Raw genomic sequence first — 22,461 nt, 5'->3', positions numbered from 1 at the left:
CATTAACCCCTCCCCTCCCCCTTAGCCCCTCCCCCTCCCATTAGCCCCGCCCCCTTCCCCGCGAGGCCCCGCCCCCGGAAGCCCCTCCCGTAGGGGCGGCATGGCCCGGGGCCGGGGCGCGCTCTGAGCTGGGGCGGAGGGGGGCGGAGGATGGCGGCGGTGCGGGCGCTGCTGCTGCTGCTCGGTGAGTGCGGGGCACGGACCGCGACCGGGACCGGGACCGGGACCGCGACGGGGGGAGGCTGGGGAGAGGCTGGGGAGGGGGGAGGCTGCGGGAGAGGGAGGCTGGGGGAGAAAGGGGGAGGCTGGGAGGGAGGGAGGAGGCTGGGGGGAAGGAGGGAGGCGAAGGGGGAAGGAGAGAGGCGAAGGGGGAGGCTGGGGGGGAGGGAGGGAGGCTGGGGGGAAGGAGGCTGGAATGGAGGGAAGGAGCGAGGCTGGCAGCCTTGGAGGCAGGGAGGCCGCCGACCTCCCCGTGCTCTCCCCCTGGATGCGCATCCCACCCGCGCCACGTATGTACTGCGGGCCCCTTCTCCTCCTCCTCCTCCTCCTCCTCCTCCTCCTCCTCCTCCTGCTCCAACGCACTCGGGCTGCCCAGCCGAGCCCCGTCTCGACGGTGGCGGCGACTCCTCAGCCTCCTCCGTCGGAGCGTGCTGGGGAAATATTCGCTGAGTCAACTTTTCCGGCGAGCCCCGAAGCCCCAAATGTCTCCTTCCTTCGGGATGCGCCGCCGCGTCCCGCCTCGGCGCCTTCCCCGCGCCCGCCCGCTCGCGAGCCCCACGAGCAAATCCTCCGCCGACACGGGGAGGTCTCGGGGTTCCTCTTCGGTGTCCGGAAAGCTCAGTGCTCAGCGCGCTTCTGGGATGTTTTGGGGCTGAGCGGTGAAAAGCCAGCGCTGCTCCCATCTCCAGAAGCACCCCATGTCCCTTGGGACCCGGTGGTGCCCTCGGTGGGGTGCAGCTCCTGCTGCATCGGGGCTTTGGGCATTTCTTTGTCCCCAAAGCGGGTCCATTGCCTCTTGAGCTGGCACCAAAGGGAGGGACGTCACCTCCCGCATGGCTTCAGGACATCCTTCAACCCCCTAATCGATCCCAGACCACCCTCCCATCTCCTATAACGCGGTTTTGGGTCGATCAGAGGCCGGTGTTCCAGCCATGGTTCCGTGGGCACCCTCACCAGTGGGACCACGTCTCCGTGGGGCTCTCTTTGTGGTGCTCCTTCGGCCGGCGGTGAGCGTGGCCCTAAAAGGCCTGTGGCACCTCCTCCGTGGTGTGTAGGGTTTGGGAGGATAGGTGAGGGGCGAGCGGGGCCGGGCGATAGGGCACTTGAAAGAGACCCGAAGGCCGCGAGGCCCGGCTGCGGGTATTTGCTCGGGGAGCTTTCCACTAATATTTTTCTTCCCTCCGTTGCAATTCATCTCCTGCTTGGGCCGCCGAGATCAAAGCCGTCCTCCGGCAAGTACACGTGGGCTTGAGCAAACAGCCGGCCCTACACCTCTCTCCGGTGAATAAACACTCCTTCCTCCCGGAGCGGCTCCGAGCGGGGCTCTCCGGGCTGGAATGCGAAGCATTCGGCCTCAGCAGTGGGTGTTTCCACAGCCCTCGATATTTGGGAGCCGGGAACAACCGCGCATTTAGCAGCAGGCTGGGGCACAAACGTGCTCTTTGTCGGGGCGGTCGCCGCCGTGGTGGTGCTAGGAAAATTCCCCCGAGGTTGGGGGGACCTGCGATTGTCTGCCCCGATGGGACGGGGACGGGGACGGGGACGGGAGCGGCGGCCTCGTGGGCTTGGGTGGGTTTGGGGAGGGCGGCGAGGTGTTGGGTTGTATAGGGTGGGGATGTTAAATTCGGGGGGCGTTTTGGGAATGTTTCGTGCTCGAGGCGGATAGAAGAAACCAACGAGTGCGTTTTGGGGGGAAAAATGGGGATTTGACAGCCGGTACCGGGTGGTTCCTGGGCACCGGCACGGCAGGGGTGCCCCTTGGGTGGTCTGGCTGCGCGTCCCGCTCCTCGCCTGGAGGATGTTTTGGGGGGTGGCATCCAATTGCTGCTCGTAAATGCCTCGCGTCTGCCGGGAGAGCAGATGTTATCTCGCGCCGCTGGGGTTACAGCGCTGCTGCAGCGCGCCCCGTGTGCCAGCACGCCCCGAGGAGCGACCCCACTGCTGGGCACCGCAGGGCTCGCTCCGGGACAGGGACCCCGTGGGGTGCAGGTGAGGATGCTGCAGGCTTGGGGGCTTCTCCTGCGGCTCCTCCACTGTGTCCTCACGAGTTTTTGGCAGCAGTGAGGTCGGGATTAGCCCCAAGAGTCCTACCCAAAGGTTTGTGCCACCTTCCCTCCGCCTCTGGCACGCCGCAGCAGGAGGAGGATGAGCGTGGGCTCCGTTTGGGGCCGTTCCTTTGTGTTTGGGGGAAACGATGACACCCAGTGCCACCCCCTGGGCTTTACCTGCATCTCCCCTCAACCCACGCAGCCCCCGCCGAGTAGCCGGGGAAGATCTGCGAGCCAAACACAAGTGGTCTTTGTTTCAAAGCATCAATTTGTGTTGGCAGCCAGGTCTGCAGCGCATGTGCTTTTCATTGACTGCCGCTCCAGCTCCGTTCCTCAATCCGTGTGCCAGCAGTTTTTTTTTTTTTCCTTTCTTTTTAAAGATTTAATACAAAAATGTTTTTCCTGAGCTTAAAAGGCTGAGCCGTACAGTACTCCTAGTCTTAATTTAAGCCTTGCCTTTTTTTTTTCGGGGGGGTGCCGGTGGAGAGGGGACCGGCGCGTGCTGTGCCATCAGCAAAAGGAGAGGCGAGGGGCACCTCGGAGCAGCATGCAGCTTCTGGAGGCCGGGGACACGGGGCTGGGCTTCTGAGCCTGCTCATCTCGGGGTGCTTTGGGGCAGCTGCCGGGTAGGCGCTGTTGGTGCTCCGTGCAGGCCCTTTGGTGTGCTCAGCTCCCCAAAATCACTCTCCCATTTCGCCCCCTCGCTGAAGGCGTCCTGCGAGGACCCATCTTGAGAGCTCCTTTTAACCCCGTAAAGCAGTAGGGTGGCGTCCAGGCAAGGCCCAGGGCGCTGCTTAAAACCTTCCTGTCGCTGGTGAGCAGATGGATGCTGAGGCATCGGGGTGCCCCAAGAGGAGAAACCAAAACCAGACGGATCCAAGCTGCCAGCGGCGGGCACCCGCCAGCTCCTCTCCCCTCTCACAGCGGGGCACCCGAGCAGAGGAGGCTTTAACCCATGACCCCGTAGTCAAGAGGTGTTGGGGTGACTTCTGGTGAGAACGGAGCAGGATTTTCCTGATTTTTTTGGGGTGTTTCTCTTGCGCTTACCTAGGGCCCCGGAGCGTGTCCTGGGCGCCTCCGCCGAAGCCGTGGTTGCGGGGCGGCTGGGAGCTCTGTGGGGCTGGGGGGGTTACGTCAGTGGCGGGGCTCTGCAGGAGAACTGGTAGGGGCAGGCTGCTGGCTGGAAGACGGGGTGGCACGGCCGCTTCCAGCTGCACGAGCCCTCCAGCTCTGGGAAACGAGACAGCACAGGCTGGGAAGCAGCGACGGGGGTTGCCGTGCGCACCGGGAGCTCCTGCGGCACAGGGCTGGGGTCCAAGTCACTTGGGTTTTAGCTCCTGGGTGACATAAACACGGCTCGGGCTGCCCCGAACGGTGGCAGCACGGTTCCCTGGGGCTGTCACCGTGGTCCCACAGTCTCTGTCCTCGCTGCCCAGGGGCGGGCTGAAGGCGACGTGGGCTTTCTGCCCGCGCTGTCAAACGCGCTGCTGGCGCGAGACGGGCGCCGCGTTGCTTAAGCCCTCGTCTAAACAACTTTCCTCATTAGGGGTTGCTCGCTGGCCTCTTCGGGAGCACAAAGAAAGCCTTTGATTCCAAAACACGCTCTCCAAATGGTTAAAGGCGGGACAAGCCGCGGCTTGCAGGTGCCTTTGTTGCTCTCCACGCCGCGTGCGCTGCTCCGTGTCCTCGCTCCCCCCCGCTGCGGCGGGGCCTCGGCTCCGTGGAAGCCACCAGGGGGGTGCCCGCATCGGTGGGAGGACAGGTGGTGGTTTCCTGGTCCTTTTCCCAGCAAAGACGCGACGGGAGGCGATAAAACCCGGCAGCCTCGCGGGGTTGCACGCATCCAGCTCGCCCGAAGCCTCCCCGGGAGCGGAGAGGAGCTGGTGCTGCTGGGGAGCAACGTCAGCCCGTTGCCTCCTGGAGGGGGGCCAGCGAGCAAAGTCTCCTCCAGCAGCTGAAGATCATCGCGGACCAAAGCAAACAGAGCTTCCTGCGCCCTGCTCTTTGTTTGGCTTGGGTCCTCTCCCTCCTTCCTGCGCTGGAAAACAGGGAGGCCTCCCCGCTGCCGGGAGACCCCCGCGTCCCCCAGCAGATGTTATCCACCGAGATCGGAGCAAAAAGTCCAGCTATGGGGGCAAAATAGGGCTTTTTTTTCCCTCTTTGGGTCAGCTCCTGAGGACTTTCCCCGTGCCTCATGTGTGCTTGTTTAGCCTTTGGCTGCATCAGGTCCTGCCTCCCTCTCGCTGCCCTGGCCCCGGCGCAGCTCTTTCTCCTCCCGTCCCTCCTCTCCCTGGTTCCTCTCCTGTTGGAGCCGTGGGTCAGCGGCTGTCCGGGAAGAGCTGCGTGTTCTCCAGGCGCTCTGGGGCTCGGCTGTGGACAGAAGCACTCTTTCCTCAAGGAGATTCGATCACCGAATCGGCCCCGGTGAGTCAGTTGTACCCGGCCTCGGCTCCCGTTTCCCGCTGGGGCTTCGCATTAGGCCCGGCGGCGGCGAGCGCTCTGCCGAGCTATCGACCTGTCAAAGTGCTCCCGAAAGTGCCCTGCTTGCACATTTCCCCCGCTCCAGCGGCTCGTCTCCGTTTTTAGCAGGGAGGGACTAGAGCAGCGCTTCCCAGAGAAGCCACCTTTTAATTAATATTGCATGAGCACAGGAAATACGAGCTGCTCTGGCCGCTCTCCTATTTTTGTGGCTTTTAATATAGGTTCAGAAGTGGCTCTGAGGAAAATAAGCAAGGATCCCTGCCTTTCTGTGCCCTCCCCACTGCCGGGGGCTGTGAGCTGGTGCTTGCCAGCCACGAAGAGTGGGACGAAATCTGCAGGGGAGCTGCAGACGCTGCTTTTTGCTGGAAGAGCAGCAGCATGAGGAGGGATGGAGAGGTGTGAGACACCCAGCACCCCGTGCTGACAGTCCCTGAACGTGCTTTGAGCCCGTATAAGTGGGAGAGGCACCAACGCAGCCGGTGGAGCGGGCCCATTTCAGCTCTCCTCCCCGATGGCCCTTTTGGCAGCTCCGCTCGTCGCGGGGGCAATTTGGGGCGGCTGGGAGAAGCTGTCGGGAGCGCCTCCGAGGGGAGGGGAGCAAACAGGTCCGACCTGCGGGGAAGCAGGATGCTCTGGAGCCTCGCTCACCTCCAGCCGGACCCACGGCCTCGCTTGTCAGCCCCATTTTCCCCACGGCCTCCTGGAGGCTGGAGGAGTGGGCTCGGAGCCCCTGGGAACAGAGCGAGCCTCCAGCTGGTGGCTCGGGGGCTCTCCCCCAGCCCTGAGCCAGCCCTGGCACCGGCAGGGCCCGCCTGGCGCTGTGGTGGTGCTCCAGCACCAGGTGGGTTTTGCTTGGCAGGGACCTCGGCGTGCTCACATGCCTTTGCTTGAATTTTGGGGAGGCGGCGCAGGGAGCGCGGGGCTGGTCCTGGCTCTCCTCGGCGTCTGCCTGCTGTGTTCCCTTCTGTGGGAGAAAAGCAGAAAAACAGCCTCGCTGTGTCCCTCACCCATCGGGGGGGGGGAATCACAGAGTCGTCCTGCTGGGAAGAACCCTTCAAGAAGAACCCTTCAAGATCTCCAAGTCGGCCTGACCTACCAGGTCCCATCACTGAACCACGTCCACACGTCCCTTAGATGCCTCCAGGGATTCAGCACTGCCCTGGGCAGCCCCTTCCATGCTTGACCACCCTCTCCATGAAGAAACTCTCCCTGATGTGCACCCTGAACCTCCCCTGGCACAACCTGAGGCCGTCACCTCGTGCCCTATCACTTGGCACCCGAGAAAAGAGACCACCAGTCTCCTTTCGGGTGGCTGTGGGGAGGGATGAGGGCTCCCCTCAGCCTCCTCTCCTCCAGCTTTAGCCCCCCTGGTGCCCTCAGCTGCTCCTCACGTGTCCCTTCTCCAGCTTCGTTGATCTCTGTACGTGCTCCAGCATCTCAACATCCTCCACGCAGCGAGGGGCCCAAAACCGAGCACAGCGCTCACGGCACGGTCCCACGGGTGCCACTACGAGGGGACAGCCGCTTCCCTCATCCTGCTGGCCACGCTGTGCAGCCCAGGACCCCGTTGTCCTTGGCCATGGAGCTCCCTGATGGCTCACGTTCAGCAGATCCGACCTGCATCACCGCCGGCAGCACGCGGCGGCCGTAAATCAGCCGTGCGCAGGGAGCCGGGGAGCTGCTGGAGGGCCCCGGGGAGAGTCGAGTCGGCAGCCAGCCCGTCACCCGTGCTGAGTCACCCCCGAAGCATTCCTGCTCCTCAGCCCAGCCGGCGTGGGAGCCTTGTGCTGGCGGGGCCTCGTGGAGGGTTTAATGGGGCACTCACCCCGGCACGGCGCAGCAAGCACGGCCTCACCGGGCGGCTGATTTACAGCCCCCAACCCCCCGGTGGCTTTGTTCTGCTTTTTGAACCACTCCGAAATTTGGTTTCGCTGTTCCCCAGCGTGTTCCCTGGCAGGGCAGGGAGGGATCCCAGCCACGGGGGGTGAGGGGAGAACCCCCTGTGGCTCTCCGAGCAGCGCCGGGGGGGCTAATGGGGATTGCATTAAGTGGCCATGGCTCCTCTTTTTCTTATTTTTTTTTGTTTTTAATCATCCCAAAGCTGGGTTTGAAGTGCGCAGTTGGCTTCTCGGGTGGGGAGAGGTGCCGAGGTCCCACGACGTTCCCAAAAAGGGCCTGGGGCTCCTGCCGAGGTGCGCGGTGGCCCCGGTGCTGGCCGCGCGTTGTCCCCCGGGGGTGGAGGTGAGGAAGGAGCGGAGCAGCTCTGCCCTTCCCAGCCGGGCCCCGGGCCAAGCGGCCGAGCTCTGTAGGATGAGCAGATGTCTGCAGCTGCTGCAGGATGGGGGCTGTCTCCATGCCTGCTTTGAACTCGGGGCGCTTCTCTGCAGCACTAAACCCCCGTTGGAAGGTTTGTGGAGCCGAAGCCTCTCCAGCAGGGCATCTCTCGGGAAAGCCCAATTTGCAGCCCTCCAGCCCCGCTGGTGGCTCCGTAGGGATGATTTTCTTCCCATGCACGGGGCAGGTCGGTGCTTTTCCTTTAAGCAGAGCGGGACCCGCCGGGGTTTTAAGAGGCTAACGTGATGGGCGCCCAAAGGCTTTCCAGATGTCGGGCTCGCTCGGAGCAGACCTGCCGTGCTCGGAGCTCCTCGCCCGCACCAAACCATTTCCAGCTGGCCTGGCGGGGGAGAAGGGCTTTATTGCAACTCGACCCGTTCGGGAGGCTTCCTCGGCTGGAACGTGCTGGCTGCAAATCCTTGGGAGATGCAGATCTGGCGGGGTGCTTGGCTCGGCTGCCGCTTCCTCGGGATCTGCTGCGTGCGGGGCTGGCGTGCTCCGCTGCAGGGCCTGACCCACCCGGCCAGGGGCTTGCTGGTGTTGTTGAGCATTAATTATTATTTTTTTTTTGCCTGCTTCTGCAGCTTCAGCAGCTGGAAACGAGCGTGCGGACCCTGTGCTTGCGACTGGGAGGGGACAAAAGGCTGCCCCGTGTGCCATTCCCAGCCCCGGCACGCCAAAAATCTGCGTTTATGGGAGCGTGCTCGTGGTGAGCCGTGCCAGGAAACACATGGCCTGCTTGGGCCGTGAATGGGAGGTCTGTGCGGGGCCTGCACGCACCCAGGGCCTCGCCGGGACATGGAGCAGGCGCTGGCCTGCGGTCCTGAGCTGCAGGAGCCTCGTGGGCTCGCTTCCCAAAGCAGGGAGCCTCGAAGCCCTTTCCCAATCCCCGTTCCCGTGCCTTCAGCTCCTTGTTTGGTTGCGAGCGGCTCCGGGATTACTCACGTCCTTGCGTCAGCTGCGGTGTCTCAAGAGGTTGCTAACCTAAGCTCTTTGGGGTGAAAAAAAAAAAACAAAAAGAAAACAGATCCTTTCCTTTTCCCCTCGTGTCCTCGGCCAAGAGCTTTTAGCTCAGTGAGGAGATGCCCGGGGATGGGTGGCCCATGGTGGGGAGGAGCAGGGGCGTCCCACGGGCCTGCTCCCAGCTCTGCTTCCCCGGCGCGGCTGTAGGTGAGCTGCAGGCACGGCAGGGCTCGGGGCTGCGCAGCAGCTGAGGGCTTTGTGGTCGAGGCCGCATTCCCCAGCGATGTCGTGAGGCGAGGAGACAATGATCTTTCTGGATTGCTTCAAGATGCAGGCCCGGCAGGCGGGGCCGCGATGCGCTCGCCTGGCCGCCCCGGCTCCAGCAGAGATGGGCTTGGGGGAGCTTTCAGAGGGGGCTGCAGCCCGAGAGGTGAAGCCGGGTGCCTCCTGAAAGAAATGGGATGAATTTTGAGCTGGGGGATACCTCGGTGCGTGCAGGGTGCCGGATCCAGATCCCTGCCAGATGGATGCTCTCGGAGCCGGGAGGTGACCTGATCCATCTCCCTCTCCTTCCCGCTAGTGCCTGTCCCGTCCCTGCAGATGATTTGCTCTGTGGGGTGTGGGAATGCCACCCTGGGGACCTGCAGGTACCAGCCCCGCTACCCAGCACACTTCCCTCACCTTCCTCGGCCACCTCACCAGGAAGTTTTTGTGGTTCCGTGAGATCTCCCCGGGTAAAACCCCACCGGGCGCTGCCGAGGGAGCTGAGCTTTGAGCTGTGTTTATCTAACTAGGCTGAAGATTTCCTGAAAAACTTTCTGCAGCCACGCTTTTAGGCCAGAAACATGCGTTGAGGGTTTCTTTTCCTGCGTGGATACCCTCCTGCAGGACACGATCCTTTCCGAACCCACTCTTTCTGCCCCCTTGCAGCGCCGGGAGCGCGCCGCTGTGGCCGCTTTCTCTCCGTCCCTCCGAGGAGAGTGCTTCCGAGATGCTCAGCATCTGCCTGCCTCGGCCTCTTGCCCCGCAGGGCCTGGTGCTGGGAGCAGGAGCCCACAGCGACCGGCGTGCTCTGAATTGCCCTTTGTCTGCTCGCCTCGCCGCGGCCAGCTGGTAACCGGAGCAGAGCGCCTGCACGGCTGCCTGCGGCCAGGCGGCTGCCGGATTTAGGAGTGTGATGTAGGGCAGCCACGTCGAGCAGGGCTGAGGAAGGAGCAGGGCTGAGGAAGGAGCAGGGCTGGGGAAGGAGCAGGGCTGCCCTGTCCCCAGGTCCCCCAGGCACCCAGCTCGCACTCAGGGCTTGTTGCAGGGAGGGAGGATGCTCGGGCTCTTCCAGCGCCACCCAGCAAACGCGGCACGGGGCAGCTCGCCTGGATCTTTGCTCAACAAGCTCCGGCTGCACAGCTGGCTGCAGCTGGGGGCAAGCGGCTCTCTTCCTCCTGGCAGAGATGCTTCCAGCCCTCTGGAGCCACCCCACGGCTGCTCTCGGACCCTGGGGTCAGCCCCTGGGATTTCTTGTTTCGGTTTCTCCTCGCTGCGCTCCAGCGTTTGGGAGCAGGGGGCTCTCCTTAGCTCGTGACCGCCACGTCCCCGGCGGGGTTCCACATGAAAACGCCCCAGTTTCAGCTCTCTGGAGGCTGCTGCGAGCAGCACGAGCTCCCCGACTCCTCTCTGCCCTAAACGTGCCCTTCTTTTTCTGCCCCGCAGCGGTGGGGGCTCGGGCCGCGATCCATTTCACCAAGGAGCCGTACTCGCAGGACGCCCTGCACGGCCGCAGCGCCATCCTCCGCTGCGAGGTGGAGGACCCGGCCCACGTGGAGTTCGAGTGGCTGCACAACGGGCTGCCCGTCCAGGACACGGAGCAGCGCTTCAAGGAAGGCAGCAACCTCCAGTTCGCCGCTGTCGACCGGCACCGGGATGCTGGGGACTTCCAGTGCGTGGCCAGGAACTCGCTGAGCGGGGAGGAGGCGCGCACTGCCAACGCCTCCTTCAACATCAAGTGTGAGTGCGGGCAGGGCTCTCTGGGGGTGACACGGGGCTGGGAACGCTGGGGTGTACGGGGGGTGATGGTCGGGCAGCGAGGCAGCGCAGGCTGGGCAAGTAGGATGAGAGGAAATGGCCTCGAGTGGTGCCGGAGGAGGTGTGGGTTGGATATCAGAAAGATTTAATCAGGGAAAACAAATGGGTGGTGGAGTCCCCACCCTGGAGGTGTTTAAGATGTGTGGATGTGGCATTTAGGGACGTGGTTTACTGGTAGACCTAGTGTCAGGCTGGTGGTTGGACTCGATGATCTTAAAGATCTTTCCCAACCTAACCAATTCCACAGTTCCTCTCCGGCTACCACATCCTTCAAACCCATGCATCTTCTGGTGCTCCCGGGGCTGTCGGAGATGCTGCCACCCCCATTTGCATGGATCTCCACGCGTGCAGATCCTTTCAGAGCCCACCTCATCCCCCTGGGAACAGCCACCCGGGGCGAAGCGGGACATTTGCAGGGCGGCTTCCCTCTGCTCCATGCTGTCCCCGGGGGTCTCCACGTCTCTGAGCCAGTGCCCGGTTATTTATTACCGGGCCCAGCCACGCTGACGTTCCCCTCCATCCCGCAGGGATCGAGACGGGCAGCGTGGTGCTGAAGCAGCCGGCCAGCGCAGCTGAGATCCAGCCTTCCTCCACCGTGGTGCTGCGGTGTCACGTCGACGGCCACCCGCGGTAAGGGTTGCCCCCCGAGGAGGGGACCCGGCCGGCGGTCCCCCCGCGCCTTCGCCGCGCGCTCTTCCCCCTCTCTCTCCGTCTCTCTCTCCTCCTCTCTCCCGCGAGGACGCAAGTAGAGCCTAGGGAAGGCGAAAGGCAGGATTGGGCCTGCGGCCGAGCAGCGGGGGAGAAGGCAAACGGCCTCCTCGGAGCCGCGTAGCGCGAGGAGCACAGTAAGGACGGGCTGCGGCAAGCCCGGTCGCTGCGCTGCTTGGTGTGCTGCGGTCACTTCTCCGTCGCTTCCCGATCATGTCCCGTCCACTCGGCTGCATGCCTCATAGCTTCGTGTGTGTGTCGTGGCCAGCGGTGGGAGCACCGAGCCGGGGACAGGGGGCCATCTCCGGGCTGCGCCCCCCTCGCCCCGCACACCTGCTCGCCAGGGAGCCCCGCCGCCGCCAAACCCCGCGCGCCCCGCTCACCCTCTCGCCCCTGTCTCGCAGCCCCACGTGGCAGTGGTTTCGGGACGGCGCCCCGCTCCCCGACGGCCGCGGCACCTACGCCGTCAGCAGCAAGGAGCGCAGCCTCACCCTGCGGAGCGCCAGCCCCGACGACAACGGCGTCTACTCCTGCTGCGCCCGCAGCGCCGTCGGCTCCGTCTGCAGCCAGGACAACTTCACACTCAACATCGTCGGTGAGCGGCGGGCTCGGCTCTTTTACCTCCTCCTTTCCCTGCTTTTTCCTGGGATTTCCCTGGAAACGTCTGCCTCCTTTCGGGCCGGGGTGTCCCTGCGGGGTGCTCCCGGCTCTTTCTGGGGTTTTCTCCAATGTAAAGACCATCCCGGGGTACCCCTGCCACCCGGGGTATCCCTCACCCTCCTGCGGTCTCTGCTGTTGCAGACGAGAGCTTTCCCCAGGCGGTGGTGGTCCCGCAGGACCTCATCGTCACCAAGAACGAGGAGGCGATGTTCGACTGCCAGTTCGCCGCCGTGCCCCCTCCCACGCAGGAGTGGCTCTTTGAGGACAACCCCGTCACCAACAGATCCAAGTAACGGGGACCCCGGGGACGTGGGCAGGGCAGGGGGGCACGCAGAGGGGCCGAGCCCTGGCCAGGCGTTCAGGATCAGCCACCGCAGTGCTTGCTCGGCTCAGCTGGGTCCAGCAGAGCCCTGGTGCTTTTGTGCGGCCTTCCCCTGCGTAACACTTGGGAAGTGGTTTGTCCCTAAGGAGTCTGTGGGGCTGGGAACCCTAAATACCTGTGCACGGTGATCTGCAGAGCCTGGGGCTTCTCCCATAAACCACCATAGTGGTGGTTTTGGGGCCAGGGATCTGGCAGCAGGACGGTGCCACCTGGGTGCCAGATGCCCCGTGGCCCGGCAGCTCCCAGGCGCCACCTTGTGCCCCCTTTTTTTGGGATGCCTCTTTCCACAAAAGCCAGCTCTGCTCCAAAAAAGAGCCTTTTTTTAGCACATTCCCTTGATGAAGTGTGTGTCTCACCTTCTTCTTCCTCCGCCCTGCTTCCTCCACGCTGGGAGGCCTTGGCTGGGCACAGAGGTCCCCCCGTTTGTTCCACGGGCTCCTGTAGGATGGCTCGGGGCCATGGCTGTGCCCCACATCCTACAGGGATGCCCACTGAAGTCTGCCTCTCCCTGCGTGCCCAGGACCACCGTGTTCGCCAACGGCTCCCTGCTGATCACCCAGGTGAAGGCTCGCAGCACCGGCGTCTACAAGTGCGTCGGCCGTGGGCAGAGGGGGAAAGCTCTGGTGCTGAAGGCCACTCTGCGCCTGGCAGGTGAGGTCCTGGGGCTGGCAGCGAGTCCCAGAGCTGCCCTGTCCCCCTGGAGATTTGGGACCACGTGGCAGCGGGCTGGTAGACAAAGCGGTGTTTGGTTTATCGGTGAAACTGCTCGTCCTCACACCCTGCGTGCTCTCTCCCGGTGCTGGCGGCTCCCAGGGGGTGGCGGTGGTGCAGGTGGGACGGCCACGCTGCCCTGTTTGAGCCCTGCTGTCTGTCGCTCCTCCCAGAGATCGAAGAAATGGCCCCCTTCTCCCCGAAGGTGTTGACGGCGAACCAGGGGCACCGCGTGTCCTGCGTCCCTCCGCGGGGCGTGCCCGCGCCCCAGGTCTGGTGGGAGAGGAACCAGGAGCGCGTCCCCGCTGCCGGCAGGGTGCACCAGGAGGCAGAGCAGCTGGTCTTCACCAGCATCACCGAGGCGGACGCCGGGATCTACACGTGCCACGCTGCCAACAAGGCCGGGGAGAAGAAACAGGAGCTGAGCATCACCGTGGCTAGTAGGCGGCTCTCCGGGAAGGGCTGGGAGGGCGTTTGGGGTGGGCACGTCTCCGGGCTGGTTGTGAACTGCCCGTCCCTGCTCGATGTATGGTGCTGAGCGGCCTCTCTTCCGTGGCCAGCGGTACCCAAGTGGGTGGAGATGCCCAAGGACAGCCAGCTGGAGGAGAGCAAGCCAGGCTACCTGCACTGCCTCAGCAAGGCCTCGCTGAAACCCACGGTCACCTGGTACCGCAACGGCGTCTCCATCTCCGAGGTGAGGCGGCAGGGCAGGTCCCCGCTGCTCCCGGGCGCTCCTGCTGGGCTCCATCCCCTCCTCCTGCTGCTCTGTGTCACCTTGCTCCCAGCCCTGGCACCCCTGGCTCCCTTCCCCAGCACCATCTCCACCCCACTGGGGGTGCAGGAGCACGGCTGGCGGTGCCTTGTGCTTTTGGGGTGGTTCTCTGGGGGGGTTCTCATCCCTCTACCCCTATCTGGGACGTGGGGTGGCCAAGCCCTGGAGCCGTAGGAGTGCCACGGGTGGTGTCTGAGCCCAGGGCTGGTGACAGCGGTGTTGACACCCCAATCCCCTCGGTCAGGACTCGCGCTTTGAGATCTCGGAGAACGGGACGCTGCGCATCAACAACGTGGAGGTGTACGACGGGACCACCTACAAGTGCGTGAGCAGCACGCCGGCGGGCAGCATCGAGGGCTACGCGCGGGTGCACGTGCTAGGTGGGTGTGCGGCCAAACCCTCCGCTCCCTCCCCTAGCAGGGAGCTCTCTCACCATTCGGGAGAGGCTCCGGTGTCCCCGCACCCCGTGGTGACCCAGCGGGGCTCCTCTGTCTCTTGCAGAGAAGCTGAAGTTCACCCCCCCGCCCCAGCCGCTGCAGTGCATGGAGTTCAACAAGGAGGTGACGGTGTCCTGCTCGGCCACCGGCCGGGAGAAACCCACCATCCAGTGGACTAAAACAGGTGAGGGGGGCTTTGCTGGTCCCCGACACGGCCCCCGGGAGCTCCCACCAAATGGCAGACGTCAGCCGTCGGTGTTGGGACCGCCCGGCCCGAGCCCCCTGCTCCAGCAGGGCCACCTCGAGCAGGGAAGCGGCGCGGCGTGGCCGCCACATCCCTGTCCTTGCCGTCCCGCAGACGGGAGCAGCCTGCCCTCCCACGTCAGCCACAACGCCGGCATCTTGTCCTTCCACAAGGTGAGCAGGAGCGACTCGGGGAACTACACCTGCATCGCCTCCAACAGCCCGCAGGGCGAGATCCGCGCCACCGTGCAGCTCGTGGTGGCAGGTGAGGGCTCTCCAGCCACCTGCCCTGCTCCCTCGTGTCACCTGGGGGGCACATCCCTGCAGGGACAAACATCTGGCCTGCCCCTGAGCTCTCCCCCATGGTGCTTGAGCTTTGCCAGCCCCGTGGGTACAGCCCCAGGGGACGTGCCGTGGTGCTGGCCCCGCTGTGCCACGTGGGCTCAGCGTCATGCCAGGGGCTGACAGCCCTCGTGTCACCCTCTCCGCCTCCAGTTTATGTCACCTTCAAGCTGGAGCCAGAGCCCACAACGGTGTACCAGGGGCACACGGCCATGTTCCAGTGCCAGGCAGAGGGGGACCCCGTGCCGCACATCCAGTGGAAAGGGAAGGACAAGATTTTGGATCCCAGCAAGCTGCTGCCCAGGTACGCGGCCTCCGTTCCCAACGGGAACAGGGTGCGTTGTGCGCACCTGGTACCAACAGCGTGGTCTCAGGTCCCCAGTTTGGGGGGTAGGTGGCCAGTTGTCCCCACGTCCAAGGGCTCTGGGCTGTTCCTTGTCCTGGAGAGGCGAGGCTGCGGGTGCCCCACGCCTGCCTCTGCCCTCTCCATGTTTGCAAAGGGCTCTGTGTGGTTGGCAGGATCCAGATCATGCCCAACGGCTCCCTGGTCATTTACGACGTCACCACCGAGGACTCGGGAAAATACACCTGCATCGCTGGCAACAGCTGCAACATCAAGCACCGCGAGGCCTTCCTCTACGTCGTAGGTGAGGGAACGTGGCCTCCTGCCACCCCACAGGGCTCTGGGCCCTGCTGCTGGGGCTTTTTCCCTGCCACGTTCCTAAAAAAGGGTTTGGGAAATCCCCCTTCACGGGTCCGCCGCTCTCTGCCCCGCAGACAAGCCGGCGGCGGAGGAGGACGAGGGCCCCAGCAACCACACGCCCTACAAGATGATCCAGACCATCGGGCTGTCGGTGGGGGCCGCCGTCGCCTACATTATCATCGTGCTGGGGCTGATGTTCTACTGCAAGAAGCGGAGGAAAGCCAAGAGGCTGAAGAAGCACCCGGAGGGCGAGGAGCCCGAGATGGAGTGCCTGAACGGTGAGGCTGGTACCCCCGGGGGTGGGGGCTTCCCTGCCGGCCCCATAACCCTGGGCTGGGGGGATTAGGATGAGCGGGGAGCTCCCCGAGGTCTCTTGCCCTCGGATTTGGCTGTGGCTGGGGGCAGAAAGCTGCTGCCGGGTGAGAAATAGGCCGGGGAAGGGAGCCCAGCGAGGCGGTGCGAAGCCGGCGGCCCCGCTCTGCGTCGTGGCCGTTCCTGCCTGCTGCAGCAGGAGCAGTGCTGCTGCTTCCAGCACCCCCGTGTGGGGTCGCACACCTTTTCCCAAGGGAAGGGCAGTCTCCCTGGGAAGCTGTCGCACTCTGCCAGCCTCTCCAAACCCCGGTGCAGCAGCTCCTGGTGCCGCAGGGGAGACTTTGCGCTGAGCCGAACTCTGCTGGGAGCTCTCCCCGTTGTCTCCAAAACCCCATATCAGCCTCAAGCACCTCCAGCATCCCCCAGCAAGGCACTTGGAGCCTCACGAGTTACCTGAGGCACTGCCTCCTTGCCACCTGGCAGCTCTCCCCGTGCAGGCCCTGGGGGCTGCTTTCCCCAGGCGCCTTTTCACAGCTCCGGCTGCACCCCGCGGTGCCGCGCCCCTCCGCAGCTGCCCACCGCCGGCCTCTGCCTTGGCTGCCGGCGAGGCTGGTGGCTTTGGCAAGCAGCTGCCAGCAGCAGCACCCCTTCCGTGCTGGCAGTGGGGTGTATGGTGCTGTTCCTACCACCCCGTGTCCGTCAGAGGGGATTTTCTCCCATCCCATGACAGCTGCTTTATGACAGCTGTTCCGTGAGCCCCTGCAAAACCCCTGCTGGGCCCCACTGCGCACGAGCTCGTGACTCCTGCAGTGAACCCCCGAGCTCTCTGCAGCACCGTTTTCATTTCCAGAAGCTGTTGTAGCTCTTCCTCTGGTGTCCTGTTTCTCCTAGCATTGATCCCAGTGAGGTCTTCTGAGAGATGGGCTCAGAGCAGGGCATCACCGCGGGGTTTGGCTGCTGTTTTCCCTCTTGTATCGATACCTTGAGCAGAGCCAAACCTCCAGAAAATGAGCCTGGCCATGGGATGTCCTGGGAGCAGGGATGCAGGAACATCTCCTGCTAGTGTCACCTCTGCAAGCCTCTCCCGTGGCCAACCTGCAGGCAGCCCACTTGCCAGCAGCCTCTGGCTCTTCTCAGAAAGGATTTGTCTGAATCGTTTTTCAGGTTACCTCAGCTTTTTATTTTATTTTGGCTTGTCTTTATTACATTCTATTTATCCTGCCAGACTTCACCCCTTCTTATTCACCTCACCTGGAAGCAGTTTAGCTGTCAGAGAGATGCGTCCTGGCTTGCTGGTAGCCCTCACCCGGCTGCCCAGATGCCTCTGCTCCTTTTTGGCCCTTCCATCTTTCGGAAAAGCGCTCTGTCTTTGCCCTCAGCTCCAGTGGAGTGGCTCCCCACTGTCATTTCTGATGCAGTCCCTCTTTAGCTGGGTGACCTGAAGTGTCTCAGCACCTACCTGAGGATGAGTACCCCTGGCTGACTTTCCCAGTGCCCCCAGGACCCGGCTGGATTTGACCTCCCCATGGATTTCCTACGGATTGAAGCGCCCCTAACAAGTCAGTCGCCCTCTAAGGTCGTGTCCTTGCTGTGCCACGTCCCCTGCAACGTCAGTGCTTGCTCCGTGTCCCTCTGTCTGACCGTGCTGCTGCGCTGGGTGAACACAGAGGGAATTTGGGGAGGTCGGCAGCTGCGAGGACCGAGGGGAGCGTTTGAATTCGTGTCAGCCTGTGCTGATTCCTCCAGGAGATGCCCACGTGGTGCAGGCAGGTGGGCAGATGAAACCTCATCTCCCCGGTCCCTTTGTTACCATCCGTCTGAGCAAAACCCCGTGAAAGCCCGGCGATGTCTGCGCTCGGAAGCGCCTGCCGTGGCCGCCTGCTGGCGCTGTCCCTCAGCAGCACGGCTCTCGCTCCGCAGCCTTTGGTGTTTTCTTGGCACGGCCGCAGCGGGCCTCGTATTATCCTCTTGGCTTCGGGCTCCTAGCCTTGAGACACCATCAGTCAGCGCTGCAGACAGCGGAGGGTCAAACAGCTTCTAAGCGCCGGGCTGCTGACAATTAGCATGAAACCAGGGCGAGCACAAGTAGCGCCCGGCTGTGATTTATGGGGCAGATGGTGCTTTGCGCTCTGCTCTTCTGTAAACATTACTCCAGCCCGTGGCAGAGGACAACTGGCGGTAGCCGTGGCTCTTAAGTTACAGCATCTCAGCTCCAAAATCACCTGTGGCAAAGCTGTGCCACCGTGCAGGAGGGCTGGGACCTCTCCTGGGTGCACGCAATGCAGGCAGGTGTGTACCCCTGCTGCCCTACAACACCCTTGGATGGGGATCACGGGCAGCGTGGTTCCCGTCAGGATACCTCCAGTTGAATCAGGTTAAATTCTTTTAAATTCTGCTCTGATTAAATTCTTTTGCACAGCCAGGTGTGTGCTGGCTAGCTGGAAGGGGGTGTGCGCGGCGGCGCAGGGTGATGCTGCACACACATCCCCTTCGCTGGGTGCCGTGCCCTGCGCCTCACCATCAGCCCGTGGAAGGGCTCGCTGCCTGGCGAGGTCTGATCCGAGCAGTACACGCACCGAAAGTCCACGTTTGCTGTCTGTACAGGCAGCTTGTAGGGGAAACATGGGGCTGGCTGCTTTCTCAAGGCAATGTTTTCTCCTGCTCGCTGGCTTCTGTTTGTGTTGTGGAAATCTGTGAGGGGCTTCCTAATCAGAAAGTTGGCTGGGGTTAATTGTAAGGTGCTCTCATCCAGGTGGTAAAAGAAACTCCGGGCTGATCTGGTGATTGCCAAGGTGAGCATCATGGAAACGGGGAGTCAGGCTGCAGCTTCCAATGCTGGAGGGACCTGGGGGGGTCTCTGGGGCATTAAAAGACCGTGAGTGGGGGCCTCTCTGCCCCATGCATCTGATCAGCTCCAGGCTGGTCTCAGTGGGCAGTGGGGATGTGGCCAGCCCTCGGGGATGTGGCCAGCCCTCGGGGATGTCAGCGTGGCATGGGATGGACAAGGCCAGATGGGGCCAGTTGGCTCCGGGACCAACGCCTCCGATTTCAGGGGTGGCTGCAGGGCTGGCAGCGAGCCCGCGGGGAGAGCAACCTGAGGATGGATGGGGTCCTCGGGATGTCCCCGGAGGGGGCTGATCCCCAGCGTGACGTTACCAGCACAGCCGGGCAGGATGCTGAGGCCCTGTGCGTGTCCCCCGCAGGTGGAGCTTTGCTGCAGAACGGGCAGACGACAGCGGAGATCCAGGAGGAGGTGGCCTTGACCAACCTGGGCAGCAGCTCTGGGGCCAGCAAGCGGCACAGTGCCGCTGACAAGATGCACTTCCCCCGTGCCAACCTGCAGACAATCACTACCCTGGGTACGCTGGGCCACGATTCTCAGCCAGAAACTCGTGACTGCAAACCTCCCAGCCAGAAATCTCGACGGGCTGGGGGCTCAGAGGGTCCTGCAGCCGCTGGGCTTCCCAAATTCGCTCTCCTAATTCGCTGTCTTCTTCCCCTGTGCCCCTGCAGGCAGGGGGGAGTTTGGCGAAGTCTTCCTGGCCAAGGCGAAGGGAGCGGAGGACGGCGAGGGCGAGGCGCTGGTGCTGGTGAAGAGCCTGCAGACGCGGGACGAGCAGCTGCAGCTGGACTTCAGGCGCGAGGCGGAGATGTTCGGCAAGCTGAACCACGCCAACGTGGTGCGGCTGCTGGGGCTGTGCCGCGAGGCCGAGCCCCACTACATGGTCCTGGAGTACGTGGATTTGGTAAGGGTCCTGCCGGCGGGGCCAGCAAGAGAGACCGGGGCAGGCTGAGCTTATTGGTGGCCCCAAAATTTGGAGTGGGGTCCTCCTGCAAGACCTGGGGGGGCTTTGTCCATTCCCTCCTCCTCCTCCTGAAGCTGTGGGATCCCCACTGCAGAAAGGCTGCAAATGCAGACTGCTCTTACGGGGAGCGTGGGCACGGGGGGAGAGGAGGCATTTTGGGGCACAAATGGCCTCCTGGAAGCATCAGGGCTGCTTGCCCTGATCGTAGCCCTTAGGGAGGTAAAAGCTTGCCCTACAGGGCAAGGAGCAGAAGGATTGTGGCCCGGGAAGGTGCCGCCTCTGAGCTGCCGTCTGTCTCCTAGGGGGACCTGAAGCAGTTCCTGAGGATCTCCAAGAGCAAGGACGAGTCCCTGAAGCCCCAGCCCCTCAGCACCAAGCACAAGGTGGGAGTGCGGCCTCGGCAGCACAGCGGGGCCGGGGGGCTTTGGGGGAGGGCAGCGGGGTGCCAGCATCCCTCTGGGCCAGGTGTCCCTGTGCACGCAGGTGGCGCTGGGCATGGAGCACCTCTCCAACGGCAGGTTCGTGCACCGGGACTTGGCGGCCAGGAACTGCCTGGTGAGCGCCCAGCGGCAGGTCAAGGTCTCGGCGCTGAGCCTCAGCAAGGACGTGTACAACAGGTCGGTCGGGCAGGGGGCTGGCACCGGGGGGTGGCCGCGGGGCGGGACGGCGCCCACCTCGCTCACCGCCCGCCCGCGCTGCCCGCAGCGAGTACTACCACTTCCGCCAGGCCTGGATCCCCCTGCGCTGGATGCCCCCCGAGGCCGTGCTGGAGGACGAGTTCTCCACCAAGTCAGACGTCTGGTCCTTCGGCGTGCTCATGTGGGAGGTCTTCACGCACGGCGAGATGCCGTACAGCCCGCAGGCGGACGATGAGGTCTTAGCAGGTACCCGGCGCTGTCACCCCCCTTCCATGTAACCCCCTTTCCTCTCCTCGGGGACAGCGCGGCGTCCCCGCTGGCAGCACGGAGGGGATCGCGCCTCTTCCCAACACCTCTCCATCCCCTGCTCCCACCCCAGGGCTGCAGTCGGGAAAGACGAAGCTCCCCCCGCCCGAGGGCTGCCCGTCGCGGCTCGCCAAGCTGATGCAGCGCTGCTGGGCGCCCAGCCCCAAGGACCGACCCTCCTTCAGCGAGCTCGCCACCGCCCTCGGGGACAGCCCGGCCGACAGCAAAGCCTGAGCACCCTGCCCCTGGCTGGGGAAGGAGGCGGCGGGGCGGGCAGCGGGGGTCCCACGGGTGCCCGGGGAGCCCCCCGGCCCTCCTGCAGCCCCTTGCCGAGCCCGACCCCGCTGCGCGGCACCAGCGGCTGCTGGACTCGAAGCACAAGCCAGTGTACTCCCCCCCTGCCCCTCTCCTCTCCGCGGCTCCGAAAAGCCCCGCGGGCTGCCGGCGTGGATGGCGCACGGCCCAGCACCAGGCTCCCCCCCTCCCCGCTCGCCACGTGCATAGCTGTCCGTCTGCCCGTCCGTCCGTCCGTCTGTGCTAGGCATTGCCTGCGGGCACGGGCCCGCCATCAGGAACACGAAGTGCCTGGCATATGAAGGAGACGCTCCACCACCTTTTCCCTACGACCCCGTGCCTTTTTTTTTTTGTGTGTGTTTTTGTGTTTTCTTGTTTTTTGTTTTTTTTTGTACGAATCCTGGGGGCAGCGCCCCCTTCCTCTCCTCCTCCTCCTCCCCCCCCAGCGCGCTGCCTCCTCCCCACCATAGTATTTCTGTTACTGGAACGCAGCCTAGAGTTGGGTTAGTTTGTTTGCTTGAGCGGAGGGTACCGCAGCCAAGAAGGGTTGGGTTTTGTTGGGTTTTTATGTGCTGCTCTCAATAAAGAAGGCTTTTTTTTTTTTTTTTCGTTTTTATTTATTTATTTATTTATTTTTTGGTAAGACGCTGCTCTCCATGCCTGCTGGACTCTTCTTCTTCCTGGGGGACGGGGATGGTGGGGGGGGGCTGGTGCCATCACGCCTCATGCATCGCCTGGAAAGGAGCAGCTCCTTGCTGGGGCATCCCCCCAGCGTGGTGGTGGTGGTTTGGGTCGGCGCCAGAGGAGCTGCGAGCTCTCCAGCACCACCGATACTCAACGCAGGACCCCGTAACCTCTTATCTAGCTGGTTTTGCTTTAATCAGCGATGGAGAAGAAGCATCCAGCATCCCTGTCCTACCTCTGCTACCCAGCCAGGCCGTGGAGGTGCTGCAGGGTCCGGGGAAGGCACCGGGGTTAGGAGAAACTCCAGACCCCAAGGGTGCAGAAAGCCTGGGGGTTGGGGTTGGGTATTTTTGGGAGTGATGTCATGAAAAAGCTCTGCCTCCTCGGGGACAGGACAGATGTTGGCCAAGCTAATTGGAAACAGCGGGCTGAACGTACGCAGCCCTGGCTGAACACAGCGCGGGGGAGCGGGGTGTCAGCATCCCGCTCGGGCCCCTGCGGGAGGAGAAGAGGCCTTGGGCAGGCTTGGGATCCACTTGTCTCAGCCCAAATTGAAGGAAAAGCTCAAAGAAAAGCCACGGGAAGGGAAGGCGACCTGTGATACCCAGGGCTGGAGAGCAGCAGGGCTGCGCCAGCACAAGGGTCCAAGCGGGGGACTACCCGTTGGGGCCAAAAAATTGATATTTAGGGAACAGTACAAGGTGACAGCAAACAAGTATGAGTTGTCCCTGCTGCTGACGACCCAGGATAGGAGATATATATATAAATATATAAAAAATTAAGGCTCTCCAAGCCAGGTGTCTCCAGTAGCCCCTGCTGGTTGCTTTGGCCACGCGGTTTCCCAGCCCCTTGGAGGGCCACAGGACACCAGAGGGGTGCAGGGCAGCAGGTAGGAGCATTTCCCTCTCACCCTGCTTTTATCTCTGCCCTGGGGGAAGTCATGGGAGCAAATTGGTGTAAGCAGCCTCACCTGGGCGCCCCCGCCCAGGGAGCTGGCCCGGGAGCTGCATTTAAGCTCAAGCCAGGGCTTTATGGGATTTTTTTAGGCTGCCTCAGAGGTACTCCTGTCTCCTAGGCGTGTGCTGCAGCTTTGTTATCACCCAGTCCTGCTTTTTGGTCCTGTTTCTCAACTGGTGAGTGGATTTTTGATGGGTTTTGGCCCTGGCTCATATTGGGGTCACCTGTGCCAGGTGTGGCCGGGTGCTCGGCCCCCTGGGGAAGGGTGGCCAGGGCATGTGATGGGAGGCATGTGAGTGGCAGCGCCCCGCCGGCAGCTATAAATGGCATGTGTGCTCACTGCAGGGGCACGGCGCTGGGGGGGGACACCGGGGAGGGGTTT

The 22,461-nt window shown here is 63.4% G+C and overlaps 1 protein-coding gene across 1 annotated transcript; it reads left to right on the top strand.

Moving 5' to 3' along the window:
• The first annotated feature begins 80 nt into the window (after positions 1 to 80).
• PTK7 (protein tyrosine kinase 7 (inactive)) lies at positions 81 to 21,024 on the top strand. Its single transcript, XM_084283693.1, has 20 exons — positions 81 to 184; positions 9,753 to 10,046; positions 10,652 to 10,754; positions 11,237 to 11,427; positions 11,634 to 11,781; positions 12,395 to 12,525; positions 12,759 to 13,025; positions 13,146 to 13,279; positions 13,602 to 13,737; positions 13,859 to 13,978; positions 14,153 to 14,302; positions 14,533 to 14,683; positions 14,899 to 15,026; positions 15,157 to 15,360; positions 18,598 to 18,753; positions 18,908 to 19,140; positions 19,503 to 19,583; positions 19,666 to 19,817; positions 19,906 to 20,084; positions 20,218 to 21,024. Exons 1-20 carry the CDS (start codon positions 151 to 153, stop codon positions 20,376 to 20,378), a joined length of 3,153 nt encoding a protein of 1,050 aa, XP_084139819.1. The 5' UTR covers positions 81 to 150; the 3' UTR covers positions 20,379 to 21,024.
• Positions 21,025 to 22,461: the final 1,437 nt, after the last annotated feature.

The sequence above is a fragment of the Netta rufina genome (assembly GCF_964035555.1).
Source record: "Netta rufina genome assembly, chromosome: 3".
Classification (NCBI taxonomy): domain Eukaryota; kingdom Metazoa; phylum Chordata; class Aves; order Anseriformes; family Anatidae; genus Netta; species Netta rufina.
Note: the sequence above shows the minus strand (reverse complement) of the source record. Positions and strands in the feature narration are given on the sequence as shown.